The sequence below is a fragment of the Panthera onca genome, chromosome A2 (genome assembly GCF_046562875.1).
Source record: "Panthera onca isolate mPanOnc1 chromosome A2, mPanOnc1 haplotype 2, whole genome shotgun sequence".
NCBI classification, from domain to species: Eukaryota; Metazoa; Chordata; class Mammalia; order Carnivora; family Felidae; genus Panthera; species Panthera onca.
The window spans coordinates 36,378,155-36,395,178 of NC_138340.1; the positions used below are offsets into that span (position 1 = coordinate 36,378,155).

At 43.4% G+C, this 17,024-nt stretch overlaps 1 protein-coding gene across 13 annotated transcripts in view; it reads right to left on the minus strand.

Moving 5' to 3' along the window:
- FRMD4B (FERM domain containing 4B) overlaps window positions 1-17,024 on the minus strand; it is a 321,761-nt gene that overhangs the window by 52,834 nt on the left and 251,903 nt on the right. For 11 of the 13 annotated variants that reach the window (XM_078442828.2, XM_078442821.2, XM_078442822.2 and 8 more), the window contains one exon: window positions 16,744-16,766. In XM_078442828.2, the coding sequence (XP_078298954.1) occupies window positions 16,744-16,766 (23 nt within the window). Of the gene's footprint in view, window positions 1-2,460; window positions 2,851-16,743; window positions 16,767-17,024 lie in introns of those variants that run through there. The other 2 variants (XM_060633728.3, XM_060633732.3) reach the window with 2 other exon arrangements.

Below are 17,024 nucleotides of genomic sequence, written 5' to 3' on the forward strand. Positions count from 1 at the left end.
TAACTCAAAACCCGTATTTCATAAAAATGTATATGCAGGGCACCTGACTGGCTCAGTTGGTAGAGCGTGAGACTCCTGATCTCAGGGCTGTGAGCTTAAGCCCCTCATTGGGCATAGAGATTACTTTAAAACATTTAATAAAATAAATAATTAAAAAAACACTCCTGGGTCGATACAATATGTTGCTAAAAAATGTACATGTAAACGTAAAAACACTGTAGCTAATGCCTGTTCAAACACTCAAGATTAAGTCTACCATGTAGTCTAAATATCATCAGAAATTAAATAAGGGGGAAAAAAGAAAGTAAGTAAAAGGGTGTGAAAAGGGACATCCAGGGACTTGGGCAAGCTGTCACAGGTGGGAGTTCTAATGCTATGTTCCATGCAAACTAAAGATTTGCAGTCATTAGGAATTGTGCTAATTAAAAACATTTGCTAGTCTCCTGGCATTGCCCTGTAGAGACCCTGATGATAAGCTACTTCCTTATCTACGCTTGCTTGAAACCCAGGCACTTCACTGACCGACCAGGACATGGTCATGATCATACTAGGTAGAAAAAGTGCACACAATGGCGGTCACATGGTGGAGTATGTGCCGACTCAACTACTTGCTGGATCCAGGATTTAAGGATGATAGCTTGTTTAGCCATGTCATTATTAAAAGGTATCGGTTACTGTGTATAAACAGGAACTTCCTTGAGCAGTCTACTGGACTGATTAACACACGGTGATCAGCAATTTAAGGTATGTTATCAGTTTACTTCGAGTGGTTTTTCACCGGCCAGAACGCCTTCAAACCACCCTGTTTTAATTAAAAAAAAAAAAAAAAAAAAAAAAAAAAAAAAATCGCATTTCTTTCAGTTATCTCTGAACTTGGTCTTCTATGAAGAGTCTGGTTTATTAGCTCCTTGACTTAATAACGAGGGAGTTCTAATGGCAAATTTCTTTCTGCCAGTTCCTAGTAAGGGGACATTAAAATCGCAAGCATAAGAAACACAGAAGTTATCACATCACAGTCCCCAGACCAGCAGAATCAGTATTATCTCAGAACTTGTTAGAAATGCAAATTTTTGAGTCCTGCCCCAGACCTGCTGAATCAGAAGGGCTCAAGGGGAACCTAGCAATAGAATAATAGAATACACACATCATAAAACACAAAGAGATTTTCAAAAAAGAGACAGTAATCAACCATTTAAAACAGAAAAGAAGGTTCAGGAGTATGAGGACAGTCTAGGACCTTAGTTTGGAGACTCTGGGTGGCTGACCCAGCACTGATGCCAGGTGAGCGTGTCATTTAGTCCCCAAAAGAAATGTTTCGAATAACAGTTTCGCACTGACTGAGCATTATTAGATGGCAGAGTCTGGGTGAAAGCCTTTCCCTACAAGTGTATTATGCTGTTATCACCAGCTCCCCCATTTCACAGATGTGAAAACTGAGATTTTAGACAGATTAATTTCAACTGGCACAGTAAGGGGGCGCCTGGGTGGCTCAGTCAGTTAAGCGTCCGACTTCAGCTCAGGTCATGATCTCACGGTCTGTGAGTTCGAGCCCTGAGTTGGGCTCTGGGCTGATGGCTCAGAGCCTGGAGCCTGCTTCTGATTCTGTGTCTCCCTCTCTCTCTGCCTCTCCCCCATTCATGCTCTGTCTCTCTCTGTCTCAAAAATAAAAATAAAAACATTAAAAAAAATAAAAAGATAAAATAAACTGGCACAGTAAGAAAGTAGCAGATGTGACTCCAAACCTGTGCTTTACCCTCTTTGCCTAACTCCTCCAGATTCTAAAGAGAAGGGTCAGAAAATGGGGAAAGGGTAGTTGAGGAAGGAAAGACTCATCAGCTTAACTTAGGGCTTTGCAATTTATAAACATGGTGGCCACTGACTGGTTCTATGACAGTTTCTTGGGGGAGGACAGGTGGCTTTTTAAAGTTAGATTAATCTGGATCAGCCAAAGGCTGAATTAAACTGCACGAGAGATCTGAACACAGATAACAAAACACATATTCGTGTTTCTTGAACCAAACCAAAACAACCCTCAGTCCACAGTTGTCCCCTAACAGCAAAGATAGCAAATTTCATTAAAAATTTTTCTTTTTCTTAAAAAGCTACAGAATCAGACCCCAGTCATCTTCAGCAGAATTTTACATCCAAACTCACCTGAACCTCACTTCAGAAAAGCAGCTCTCCACCTCAACAAAGGCTCCTTCAACCCCACAAAGTATTCCTGATGCCCCATTTTTTTTTTTTTTTGCTACTGCCTCAAAATTTCATAGTAAGCTCTCTGCTCCTGACCAGTTATCTCTGTTACAGGAGTCCAAGTCCTGGGACGGGATGGAGAAAGTAGGAAACACCTAGACGCGTTCATTCATAGTCAATTGTCTGCAAGGGCAGAAAGCTAGGCTGCAACTCCCTCAATTGTCTAATGTCACCACTGCAAATAATTAGGACAGAAAAACTGCTTACAGACCGAGGTGATTTCCCAGTAGCTACGACGAAACGCCCTCCTTGCCTTCCACCCCTCCAGACCAAACCGCAGCCGGCCGGCGGGGCGAGCTCAGCTCCTTGGGTCCAAACGCTGAGATCCCAGACGGGAAACCGGCGCACGGAGGTCTGAAGACTTAACCAAGGGCCCCGCAGGGAGGTGGCGCTACGTCTCGAGCGCCCGCAGCGGGGGAGCTGGCCCCGGGGACTCCAGGTCCGGGACGCGGACGGGGAAGGAGGGGAGGAGGCGCAGGAGGGGACTGGAAAGCTGTAGTGGAAGCGGGGAGGGGCCGGAAAAGCCAGGCAGGCTGGTCCAGACCTCGACCGCTCCCCTCCCAGGTCACAGGGTCTTTCCATTCTTGGAATTTCCCCCCACCCCCACTCCCTCTAAATGTTTCTGGATCACACCTCCAGCCAAATCACTGAGAGCCTTACAGAAGTCATCTTCCAGGCCTCCCGCTGAAGCTCCCGAGTCCCCACTGCTTCCGGGAAAAGGGGTGCCCCCCCCCCCTTCGTCATTGAGCAAATGAAGCCCTTTCACTGGGGTTCAGGTGTGAACAAGCATTTCCAGGCCGCCTCTGATCTCCAGCTCCCTCGGACCTCTCAGCTCCTTAGCAGGACAATAAAAGAAACTGGCTTTAAAGGGTACTGTCCTGGGTGGTTCAGTGTGGCAGACAAGGGCTTGGCATTTTACTTAGAGGAACTCACTGAAGCCTCTTAGCAAACCTAGACATAGGCACTATTTCCAAATCATAGATAAGGGAATTGAGGTTTAGAAAAGTCACCTAGTGGGGTGCCTGGCTCACTGGGTTTGGCTCAGGTTGTGATCTCACAGTTTGGGAGTTTGAGCCCAACATGAGGCTCCATGCTGAGAGCTCAGAGCCTGCTTGAGATTCTCTCCCCACGCCCAACCCCCCCCCCCCCTGCCTTCTGAAAATAAATAAAAAATCTTCAAAAAAAATCACCTGGCTGCTCCCACCGCCAGAACTTGCACAGAGGCAGCCAGGACTTGGATGCAGGCGACTGCAAAGCTTCTGCTTAGAAACATCAACAGACCAACCAACCAAGCCCCTGGGTCTCCACCTGTGATGTGCAATAATAAGGTTTGGTCTGAGAACTGAATTCAGTCCCAGGTCTCTGTGCTCTGTAGGCCTTCTGTGGTCTCAGATAAACTAACTTTGTAAGCCTTGGCTTCCTTATTATAAAAATAGGGACGGTGTCCTGTCTGTCAGCAGAATGCTGTGACAGCACCTGCCTACGTTCAGTAAACGTGTTCTTGTGTTCTTTCGTTTCTGACGGTGACCAGAGAGCTTACTGAACTCTTTATTCCCCCGTGCTCAGACCAGGCTAGGGGTGGATTATTACCACCAAGAAGAATCCCCAGTGGGTGGTCTAGGTTAGAGTTGCCAGATTAAATACTTAGGACACACTTCTACTAAAAAAAAATTATTCTATAAGGTACACCTGAAACTAATATAACACTGTATGTTAACTATAATGGAATAAAAATAATATTCATGATCTAAAATTCAAATTTAAGCAGGCATCCTCTATTTTTATTTGCTAAAACTGCCAACCCTTAAGGGTTGGTAATAAACAACACGGGGAGAAAACTATGGAAGCACCTTGCCAAGTCCCAAGTTGTAAGTAGTTTTAGGATTGGTTCAGCAGTGTCCACTATAACTGGTTCAAGTTCAGCTTTGAATCTTGCTCTTCCCACATCATGACCAGTCCACAGAATTTGTATCGGACCTTCCTTATCTCAGTGCTGTACCCAAGATGCAAGGAATCTGCTTGGTGAGAAACACAGTATCCTTTCAGCTTGAATTCTTTCGCCATTAGATTTTTGTCCATGGCCTAACTTGTAACACAGGGCAAATTAACTCCGTCCATCTGCATGCTTGATAGTGATCAACTATCAAACTATTTTTTTAAGTCAAAAGAATTTCTGATAATAATGAAAATGTGATGAGAGATTTTTCTAAACATTAGCCAGCTCACTGAGGATTCTAATCATGTCTACTTTGAAACTTCTACTCTTTCAGAAGAAAGAAAATTCGTAAGAAGGACTCAGGCAGAGAAGCAGGTTAAGGTGAAAATCTGTAAACATAGCAAAATAAAAATATTTCACAAATTCATAGGGACAGAAGGTAGAATGGTGGTTGTCAGGAGCTGGGGTTGGGGTGATGGGGCAGGGTATTTAATGGCCATAGGCTTTCAGTTTTGCTAAGATGAAGAGTTCTGGAGATCGGTTGCGTAACAATGAGAATATATTGTACACTTCTGAATTACACACTTAAAAGTGGTTAAGAATGGTAAATTTTATGTCAGTATATTTTGCTGTAAGTTTTCAAAACGATCTCTCATACAAATCTTGAGTTAGAAAAAAGGACATGTGGAAGAAAAATAATCAATACAAATCATGTTTTCTGTAAAGACGGTGAAGACAAATCTGTTCCTCTCCTGGGAAACTGCCTACGAGGCAAGTGAAAATTATTTACGGTGAGCTTGAAGCCCCACAAATTTATCCCTTCGTCCTAGATGTGTGACTCAGTGTGTCCTTCCTGATCACGCCAAAAGTGGACTTAACCACATCAGCCATTTGAATAGATAATAAGACTGAGTATGTGTTGTGTTTTTACTCAGTGCTTCTTGAGCCAAATGCAAAGGCACTGAAATGTGTATCAGTGAGGGGATGTAGAAGTCATTCCTCAAAATGCCATCCCTTAGTTCAGGCCGACTCTGAATGGCTTGCCCTTCGGGGAGAGAAGCACCTGTCATGCTACTTTCTATTCCTACTGAACCCCAAATACGCAGATGTCTTAGCTGCTATCTGAAAGGCCCAGGCAAGACTGGGTTTCATATTAGTACCAAGTAGCAGAGATGGTGCAAAGGCCTGGATCCCTCCTGGCACGGGGTTGATCCTCACTGTGGTGTTAGCAGCCGTCTAAGTTATATAAAGGTGGAACTTCGGGTCTTTTATTTTCGTTTACTTGCATCAAGTCTTAAAACTGTCCAAAGCAAACTGTTCTGAAATGCAAAATACTGAAGCTGTGAAATACAAATGCCTGGATTCCTAGCCTGATTCTGCCCGTAGCTGGTGAATCAGGGCTTAGTTTTCTGTAAAACAGACATGAAAGCCCTTTCCTCACAGGGTCATTTAAGAAAAAAATTTTAATGCTTATTTATTTTTTGAGAGAGAGGGAGGGAGATAGAATGTGAGTGGTGGGGTGGGGGGAGGTGCAGAGAGAGAGGGAGACACAGAATCGGAAGCAGGCTCCAGGCACTGAGCTGTATGCAGGGCTTGAACTCACGAACCATGAGATCATGACCTGAGCCAAAGTCGGACGCTTAACTGACTGAGCCACCCAGGTGCCCCTCACAGGGTCATTTTAAAGTCCGAACAAGACTGTACAGGCATTTAGAAAAACTTTTTTAAAAGTCCAAACGAGATAATAGTCTGAGAATGAGTTCTGTGAACTGCTAAGAACTGTCAAAACAGACAAAAATATTTGCTTCTATTCAAACAATGGCAATACCTTTCTTTTCTAAAAGCTACAGCAAAACAGCTTTTACAGTCTGAAATATACTTAAAACACGCTAGGCACTCAACTCAGCATATAACCATAATCCACTCAAGAATCCTCTTCTACAAATAGGATTACCACCCCCATTTACAGATGGAAAAACTGAGAAATAAAGAGGTGAGACGTCCAGGAGCACACCTAGCTCCTCAGGGTGGAACTGGGAAGGGGACCCAGCAAGACCCCAGGGCCTACGCCAGCGTAGAGGACGGGACATTGCTGCCAGAAACAGGCCATGCAAAGTCGTCTCGCCTCTGGCTCTAGGAGTTGCCCCGCGGCCTAAATGCATCTCATCAAACATCAAACATCTCATCAAACATCCTTTCGATTCACTTTTGAGGAGTTATCCAGAGGAAAGGCAGAGTGGAAATTCAGAGAAAGAGGTTTCAGATCCAAATTCCAGGTGTGCAAGATATGGGACCTTGGTTGCCAGCCTCAGCCTGCAAATCTGCAGAATGAGCATCTCAGTAGCTACCATTTGAGGACAAAATGATACAAAGAACGTAAGAGTGCCTGGGACCTAGTAGATAGATGATGGTAAAAGCAATGTGCATGACGGTGAAGTGAGGGCATGAGCTCTGCCATCCGATGGCCTCAGTTCTAATCTCAGCTCCACATCTTACCAGCTGTGTGACTTGGGCAAGTTAACTCAACTTCTCTGGGCCTCAGCTGTAAAATGCGGATAATAATCATAGCCAGCTCTTGCAATTGATACAAAGATTAAGGGCATGAGTATTCAGGAAGCTTTTAGAAATGAGTATTCCAGGCACCAAGCACTGCTCTAAACCCCTTTTCGTGCATTACGTCTGTTCATTTTCACAGGAGCCCCATGAGGTAGAGGTTATGTTACACCTCGTGCTTCAGACCTGGGAGATCATGCAAAATGGAATCAGAATGGGCAAGGCAAGGGGCGCCTGGGTGGCTCAGTCAGTTAAGCGTCCCACTTCGGCTCAGGTCAAGATCTCGTGGTTGGTGAAGTCAAGCCCCGCGTCCGGCTCTGTGTTGACAGCTCACAGCCTGGATCTGGCTTTGGATTCTGTGTCTCCCTCTCTCTCTGCTCCTCCCCCCACTCGCCATCTGTCTCTGTCTCTCTCTCAAAAAATAAACAAACATTAAAAAACATTAAAAAAAGAAAAAAAAGGGCTAAGACCTTCCACACATACGCAAAAAAAAAAAAAAAAAAAAAAAAAAAGCCGATTTGTAGAATTCTGTGTGGTTCCACCTTTCTCATTGGAGGACGTGTTTAGACACCAGAAGAGGCACCTTCTTTCAATAATCTATTCAACATCCAGGCCTCACCACTGGCACCAGCCACACAGTTTGCAAGACCCTGTGACAAATGAAAACGTGGAGCCCCTTGTTAAAAAAATCATTACCAATTTCAAAATGGGGACAGAAGAGCATCAACCAAGCTTGGGGCCCCGCTGAGCCAGGGGCCCCATGTGACTGCACAGGTCACACACCCATGAAGTCCACCCTGCCAACAGCTTTTTCCCCCCCGGTAGGTTTCCATTGTCTTAATTGCTTCCTTTCCGCCTGCCCAGCCTCGGACGCCTGTGCCCAAACTGAATGAGCTTGTTGACAGAGCCTCTGGGTGCCAGCGGGTTTTGGACAGGGCCTCCCACACGCTGCTGCAGAGAGTCATGGGCTCCCGGCTCTGGGTGGCAGGGAGAAGCTGAAGCCTTGGTTTGGGAAGTTTGCGTTAGGCAAAGATCGGTAAGCCACCGATCTTACATTCATTCTGAAAGAGGACGCGGTGCCCGAGAGGTGGACGTGACTGTGTGGAACTTCGACGTTTTTAAAATACAAAATGGCGTCTAAAACAACTCTGACAAAAGCTGTTGAGGCTCCAAAAGTGTTGGAGGCTGATCGATGAAAACACACTGACATGCAAAGAAGGAAAATTAGCAACATTTTTCCTCCCACCGTCCTGAGACAATTGTTAAGTCATGACAAACATAACAATAGCTTAATTTTTTTCTGCCCCTACCTTTATCCAGGCAGCGTGCAAAAAAACACGGTCATACTGTACTGCATATTTGAACGTTGCTAAGAGAGATCTTAAATGTCCTCATAACCAGAAAAAAAAAAAAAAGTCACAACTACATCTGGCGATGGGTGTTAAGGAGATTTATTGTGGTGATCCCTGCACACTATATACAATGTCTAATCATCATGTAGATTGCTGCACCTGAAACTAATGTTACATGTCAATCATACCTTAATAAATTTTTTTTTTAAAGAACCGTAATTATCCCTTTACAGATAAGGAAACTGAGTTTTAGAGATGTTCAGTACCTTAGTTAAGACTGTCCACCAGTGAGAGGTGGAATCTAGAACTCAGCTCTGCCTAACTTCAGAATCCACTCTCAGGGCGCCTGGGTGGCTCAGCCAGTTAAACATCTGACTCTTGGCTTTAGCTCAGGTCATGATCTCGTGGCTTGTAGGTTCGAGCCCTGCCATCGGGCTCTGTGTTGACATTGCGGAGCCTGCTTGGGATCCTCTCTCTCTCTCCCTCCCTCTCTCTCTCTCTGCCCCTCCCCCACCTATCCTTCCCTCTCAAAATAAATAAATAAACTTAAAAAATGTTTTTAATAATAATAAAAAAAGAATACACTCTCTTGTAGTCTCTATGGTGGAGAGGTATGTGGCTGTACAAAAAGAAAATAGTAAGACTTCTAATGGTATTTATTTGTATCTATTTCTTTGAACTCGTTAAGCTGGCTCATGCCTTGCCACACATTTTTCTTTTGTAAATATTTTATTCTGAATAGGATGTTGGTATGGTTCCACATGCATGTAACTGTTACAAATAGATAAATAAATAAAACATATACTTACATTGGGAATGAATGTGCTGTATGAACAAAAAAAAATTCAGAGGATACTGCACTATACTGTAACTTACACACTGGTTTTCAAGCATGTATTGCGTGTTTGAATATCCTGGCACACATTTTTTGTGTTTTTTTAAAGGGATAATATATATACTTCTGTTTTATTTTCCACTTTGTATATTGTAATGATCTTTCCATGTCAATAGACGTTCATCTACAACAATATTTTTAATATAAATGCTAGACTCCTTAAGCATAAATTTTGCTAAGTAAGACCTGATGATTTACAATAAGAATCTGAGCTCTGTCCTAAATTCCTATTCTTAGCTCATCTCATCCTACCCCAATGAATGGTGGAATATAATCAAGTACCTAGAAGCCAGGGACTCTTCTTAAAAAAATGCATCTCTCTTCCCAGAATAATTGGAATCGGGGTCTCAAAAAGGTATTTGCATACGTGTGTCCATCCAGAATTATTCATAAGAATAAAAAATTGGAAGTAAACTGAGTGTCCATCCATGGATGAGCAGATAAAATGTGGTCTATACACCCAATGGGATATTATTCAGCCTTAAAATAGAAGAAATTCGGGCTCACGGTACAACATAGATGAGATCCATAAGGACATGATGGTAAGTAAAATAAGCCAGTCACTAGAAGACAAATACTGCATGAGGTGCCCAGAACAGGCAAATTCACAGAGGCAGAAAGTGGAATGGTGGGTGCCCAGGGCTGGTGGAGGGGGGCACATGTGTTACTATTTAATGGGTACAGAGTTTTAGTTTTGCAGGAAGAAAAATTCTGGAGGCAGATGGTGGGGATGGCTGCACAACAATGTGCACCACTAAACTGTGCACTTAATAACTGCTAAGATGGTTTTTTTTTAAAAAAAAAAAAGGCCACAAAAACCACCTACACCTCACTATAATTGATGGGACTCAGGGGAAAGTGGAAGCCAGCTCCCAAGTACTACAACATCTCCATTCTGTACCAGGCACCCTGAAAGCTACATTATCTCATTTACTCCACAAAACAAACCTCTTAAAGAAAAAGCACCTTAGATTCAGGAGGTCATGCCACCTGCAGATTGGGAGGGCTTGCCTCACACTCACACCGGCCTCTCTGACTCCAGAGTTCATGCCTTTCCCCAGCGTCTCCTACAAAGGAGACAGGAAATACAGTCTGCTTCCATCACAGCCCTTGGTTGGTCCAACTCCTCATATATGTTAGGTATTTAATCTACACAAATGAATGGAGTGGAACGATGAGAAAAAGGCAAGGCATCCAAGGGCCCGATGATCGAGAGCTCACTTCCTGCCTTCTCACTCTTAAACTGTCTCCTCGAGTGACTAATATTAGACTCGGGGCTACTGCGCTGATAACACCACTTACCAGGGTAGAGTCCACTGCCTGCCGTCCCTCACTGCCTTCCAGCAGGGACAGCAGGGATGCACATAGGTCTGCTTATATAGATGGAAGTGAAAACGGTAAATCTGAGACAGTTGGGACTGCAGGTCTGGTCTTGTCTACCTGAATTGTCATGGATATGTCACTCCTTAGTTCATCAGCTATAAGATGAGCGTTCAAATGCCTGGTATTGGGCAGCTCTAACATCCTGTGCTTAGAAGAGATGAAAAAGTGCCCATTGTGTGGGATGGCTGATTTTTTCCAAATTCAGAGCTCTTCGGAAAAAGCAAGTTCAGAACTTGCTGAATGTTTATCCTGCCTAAGAGTTAATGGAATTAAAATCTAGGGTAGTAATGAATCTGGCAGGAAGTACAAAGAACAGACTTCCCCAAATTGCTTATCTTTTAAAGGCATTTTAATACTGAGTTTTCAGCAAATAAATGAACCCACACTTAACAAGGTGAGGTCCAGAGAACATTGAACAAGAGGCTCATACGTCAGGGACAAACAAGTGTAGGAAACACTGTTTACATGTTTTCTTCTAGGAGATTCGCTATAGACATGAGCAGATTGGAAACTTACCAAAAAGAACTTGAATTTTGTTTAACTCTTGACCAGGTATTTCCCAATCATTTGTCCATGATTCCCTACGTGTTGTTACCTTGTTTGTTTAGTCATCATAACTCTTAACATCTGGCCAAGTCATTGGGAAACATGAAACCATAATATGGTAATATAAATATAATGCTGCACAGAATTTCTTAATCTCGTTTGTAGTATGGGGATAATATTATACCAAGTTCACAGGGTGAAGATGATTAATGAATTAATGTTTGTAAAACATGTAAAACCACCAAACACTTAGATGTATTTACAAATCATTAAAAATGAAGCATTAAAGCACTGAACTGATATTCAGAAGGACTTGTCTATATCTTTAGGTCAAACTTGAAAAGACAGTCATTTCACAGGGAGAGAGAAAAGCTGCTTCTTGACAGTTTTTCTTCACAAAAGCCTTTTGCTGATTCAGGACAGCCCTTGCCCAAAACAAGACAGAAATGTTCAATTTCTGTCCAGTCAGTCTTCTTCATTCTGCCAGCAAGAAAGGTAATGATTCTTACAGTTTGTGTTGGAATCCAAAACGGGAGACTCCTGACGGCGGTAAAGAGCAGGAGCCCTGGAGTCCTAATTCTGTCACTCTCTAGCTATGAGACCTAGACAGTAAGCCACTTGCTTGCTCCAAGTCTCAGCTTTCCCATCTGTAAAATGGGGATACTAACAGCTGCCTATCATCACAGGGTTGATGTGATGTATATTAGGAACAATAACAATGCCATGTAACATTTACAGAGACCCTGAACCCAGAAACCGGATTCCAGAGAGGTTAGCTAGCCACAGTTCTACAGCAAGGGTCTGGGCCTGGATTTGAACCCAAGCAGTTAAATTCCAGAGCTCCTGTTTTCACGACTGCCTCCCCATTGATGTAAGCATTGGGCACAGCACCAAGCCCACGGGAGCTGCTATTTTTATTATTGTAACTGATGTTACAGGTTCTGGAAACGGAAGAAAATTTTAGAGCTTTTAAGTGCTCTAGAGATATAGGACCGAGGCCGGAAAGTACTTTAAAGTCTTTGATTTTTTCTCCCCTCCCTCATTAACTACTCTTAGGGACTCCACAAAAGCTCCTTTCCCATGGGAAATAGCTGCATTTTTTTTTTTTTTTTTTTTTTTTTTTTTTTTGAGCACAGCTGTAAGTTGTGAATTATTCCTTCCCATTTGAAGCTGGGTGACAATGTACTCTCATTCTGACCCAGCACTGAATTGCAAATTGTAGTCACTCACTTTTTCTTACAAGCAGAAGTGCCCTAATCACATGGTTATTCGGTAACTTCCACCTTTCAGGATCTTAAGAAAAAAGGGGGGAAAAAAAGGCTTTGCTTTTATAAACTCATTTGTGGCTGGCTCAGTGATAAAGCCTTGAGCCTTGTCAGCTTTCAGGAATTCTCTGCGTTTGTCTGTGTTCTGTTACCCAAGCAGCTTGTTATCTTTGCAGCTTAAAGGCTGACTTGGGAATTCAGACTGTCACCTATTTAAAGAGAATGAAAGTCCACCCTCCCCTCTACTATTTTAATTAACTTTCAGGGAGCAAGGTTTCCTACTGGTTATGATAATGTTCACTTAAAATACTCTTAAGGAAGCATGGCAGGAAGCTAAATAAGAAGGGGAGGATTTTTGTTTTTTAAAGGCATTCCAGAAGAAGAGTTTGAGCAAAGCCACGCAGGGGCGATAGTACAGAGTATGTGGAGGAAGGAGAAGAGAGGCATGAACAGATATGAACAGCAGAGTATAGGAAATTTAAGTACATCATATAGACTAAGTAGAGCCTCGAGGCCAGGTTAGGGTGTTGGAGGGTCTCTGCAATGGGAACCCGAGAGATTCTTAGAAGGTGAAAATGATGATCCCATTAATGTCTGGGGAAGATAACTAGGGTCTGTTGTGGGTGGTTGTGGGTGATGGAATCAGAAAAGACCCAGGAGATCACTGGCTCTGGGACATTGTTCCCTTGGGCCTGATTTTCCATCTATTAATTTGTTAAATGGCAATAACATTTGTGGTGGGGACTGAATAAAATCACGCGTGGACTTTGAAAATAATGTCATCGAAAGCACTCAAACTATACACACAGAGCTCTCCAGTCGGGTTGAGCGGAGGGGAATGAGGGCTGAGAAAGCAAGCACTCTGATAGAGGAAGAGAAAGGAGTTGACTGACAGACCGGAGGAAATAGGTGGGAGGGAGAAGGGGAAATCCTCAGCGATGATTCAAGAGAGAAAGGTGATGTCACACATAGGGAGACAGGGAAGAGGCGCTGCTTTGGGGGGCTGGGATCCTGGTGGGTTCAGCTTCGGAAATGCTGAATTTGAGACAGCCGGAGATAATTCACAAGGAGTGGGTGGGCCAGAGCAGCATTAAATAGGAGTTTCCAGGCACGTGGGTGGCTCAGTTGGCTAAGTGTCTGACTCTCGGTTTCTCTCAGGTCATGATCTCACGGTTCACGGGATCCAGGCCCATGTGGGGCTCTGTGCTGACAGTGTGGAGCCTGCTTGGGATTCTTTCTCTCTCTCTCTCTCTCTCTCCCTCTCCCTCCCTCTCTCTCTGTCTGTCTCAAAATACATAAATAAAGTTAAAAAAAGAAGTAGGTGTTCAATCACTTTTTAAATTGAGAAAGCCACATCGCTCTGGTCTTGGAACTTACTCAGTGACATTTTTGGAGGTTCAAACCTCAGTGAGTAAACTCAGTTTAGTTCTAAAAGCCAAGAGCTACAGCCACCCACATGTAAACCAACAGAAACGCGGGATTCAGAATGGCCCTCGAGGTAGCCCTTGACAGAAGGCCAAGTTCCCTGGAATGAGATGCCCGCACCTATGTGTCATTGTGTCCTCAGTGCCTAGACTGGGGCTGACGCATTTTAGGCATTCAGTCGATGTTACTGGACAAAGCTATAAACTTTGTATAATTTTATTTAATTTATTTTTTTTTTTAAATTTTTTTTTTTCAACGTTTTTTTATTTATTTTTGGGACAGAGAGAGACAGAGCATGAACGGGGGAGGGGCAGAGAGAGAGGGAGACACAGAATCGGAAACAGGCTCCAGGCTCCGAGCTGTCAGCACAGAGCCTGACGCGGGGCTCGAACTCACGGACCGCGAGATCGTGACCTGGCTGAAGTCGGACGCTTAACCGACTGCGCCACCCAGGCGCCCCTGTATAATTTTAATTTAGTGATCAAGAATGTGAAAACTCCATTTTAGCACGTCGTACTCTGCCTTTTTAAGGAACATCCCTCTGCCTGTTTCGACCTGAGAAATATCCTGTAAGAAAATAATCACAGATAACCACCTCCCAACTACGCCAAGATGTTCACCACAGCATAATTTATATACCAAAAAATTCATATTTGAAGCAACAGGGGGGACGGAAGGAACTATTCGAAGCATTTTGCAAATATTCATTTCATTCTCATAGCAATGCTACAGGGTGTATACTATTAATATAAGTTCCATTTTGCAGATAAGGAAGTTGAGGCCTGGGCACTTTAAATAACCTGCTCAAAGTTACACAGGGAGTAAGTAGCAGACGTTGGCATCTAAGTCTGTCTGATTCTATGTCTTTGCTTTAACCAATATACAACATTGCCTTGAGGTACTTAATTTTGCCTGATTGTCTTAAATTAGTTTTATAACAAAACTTTGGAGGAAAAATATATTCTCTCCACTCAGAGGAGGAACAATCACATCACAGGGAGGGGGTGGGTGGTAGCAAGGAATCACAATTCTGCCTCATTATAAACCCAATGTCAACAGTTCACAGTACCTCATTCTTTCCTTTACCCTGGTCAGCAATCACTAATGCTTGCTTGCAAAACAATCTGTACTTCCAAAGTTGTTTCACACCATTCATCTCCTCAAAAACCATCCTGCCAAGTCACTACTTTCATTAATCCCAATTTACAGATGAGGAAGCCGAGGCCCCGAAAGGACAAGCGGCTCACTTAGGGTCATGTTGCTAGTTCCTTGGTGGCCGGTCTCCCATTCCTTCTACTCCTCAGTGTGGGTCAGACAAGTTCAGAACAGTGTCCTCCAGTTCATCAGCCTAGTAATCACTCAGGAAACCAGCAGGCACAGAGCAAAGTTAAAAAGGAGGATTGGTTCGGGCTTGGAGCAACTAACTCATCAACCTTGAAGTCTTAGGGCTAAAAGGTCTAGACTTACTACCAAAGGACTTTCAGTCCTAGGCAAGAGATCTTCCCTAAGGAAGTTTGTGACATCAGCCTGTCTCTTCTGTTCTTCCCCTTAATACGCGATTCAGCTTGTTCAAAACCACCTTGGTCCCAAAAGTCTCTTCCCAGGTTGCCAAGAGACAGGACAGGATGATGATAATGAGGAAGGCAATGATGACACTAGAATAATTGATAATAATAGCCAAAGTGTACAGAGAGCTTACTCCATGCCAGAAACTGCCCCGGGCAATGTTTACATACATTTGATCTCCCAATCTACAGCTGCTAATCTAGGGGGCAGGTAGCATCTTCCTGATGAGGAAATGAGGCTCAGAGAGTGTCCATCACATGCCAGGCAGGCAGAAAATGGGGAAGGAAGGGTTAGCAGTTCACAGACTGCAGAGTGAGCTTCTGGCCCTAAAGCCCTCATTTATCAATCAACTTCAGACTCACCCCCTAACATGATGACTGACATTCCTCACATGTCTGATCCTCCTAGGGAATAGGGCTTCTCCAAGAAAGCCAAGCGCGGAGAACCCAGCAGCATCATGTCAAGGATCTAGAAACTAATTTATCCTCCTCGTATCCCAACATTTCCTTTTAATTAAAAACAAAATTAGCATTTATAGGTCTTCCTGTTTTTTTTCAAAGCGTTTTTCCTAACTTGAACACAAATTGAAAAAAGTAACATGGTGCAAAACAAAGTTAACGAATGTGGTGAACAGATCATGGCCTGTTAAGTGGACTCCTCAGTCATTTTCCCAAACTGAACAGGCAGACTTGGAGGTTCTGAGGTGAAGGAGTACTCTGTGACTGGAGGTTTTCAAGCTTGGAAGGCATTGTTCCGTAAGCAGTCCCTTAAGGAGCATACTATTCAAAGCCTTGGCTGGGAACGAGTACTAGGTGATCTGTAAATAATCTACGGGTAAAGTTTACCAGGAGTGGAACATTAACGTGGAAGAGGTGAGGCTTTCGATGGGTCATTGGCCTGTGGTCTGTTCCTAATTGGAGGCCCTGCTTTCGCCTTTAACCGTTTCTGCTTCTCCAACTACAGCTACTGCGTGAAAAGGACAGAAAGGAGCAGGTAGAGCATGAATTCAAATACAAATACTCTGATGAGGTGGCCAGCTAGGCAGTTAGAACCAGTAAGTGTCCCCGTGGCGACAATACAACTGTTAGGTCAAGTGTATGAAGGGTGAGGCCCCTTCAGGGCAGCTGCAAAAAGAAAGCCCCTATTAATCCCTTAACTAAGCAGCTGATAGAGTTTATCTTTTTGTGCATGTGTTATAACTCTTCCAACACAGGATTTTTTTTTTTTTTTTGTCCAACACAGGATTATTATAAGTTTAATAAAGCACAGCCTACCAAAGCTTTTTGCGGATTTCTTCATCTTGCTAACAGATAACAGAAACTAGAACTTTGGAGGGCTTCTGTTTACAATTCACTGTCACTCTGGCTTGAAAAATGGTAAGAAAGCTTCATTGCTGGATTCATTCACAGAAAGAATAGGTCCCTATTTGAAGAGGGAAGAGATCTCAGTCTCCCGCTCTGAGATCGACTTTCTTTTGAGTTTGCATCCATTGTTATTTAAAGCAACAGCATTCAGCTACGGTTCAGCTAGGGTTATTTTGCACAGTAATATCAGAAAAGGAAACATTACCTGGTATAATCCCCTTTGGCTTCCTGAAATAAAACACAATGATAGACGATCAATATGTATGTACGTGGATTAAGCGAATGAATTTCACTCTGGGTCTCGTTTCCCACTTTGAGTGCCTGAATTTTGTTTGGAGGAATGTACACGAGGAAGCTTTCTCTGTGGCCACGGAGAATGTGGCACTGGTGAGAAAACATTAGTATCCATGAAATATTTCTTATTCTTAACAGAAGAGACAGATATATCTGAAAAAGCACAGATGACTAGGTCTTCTTTTAGGTTTC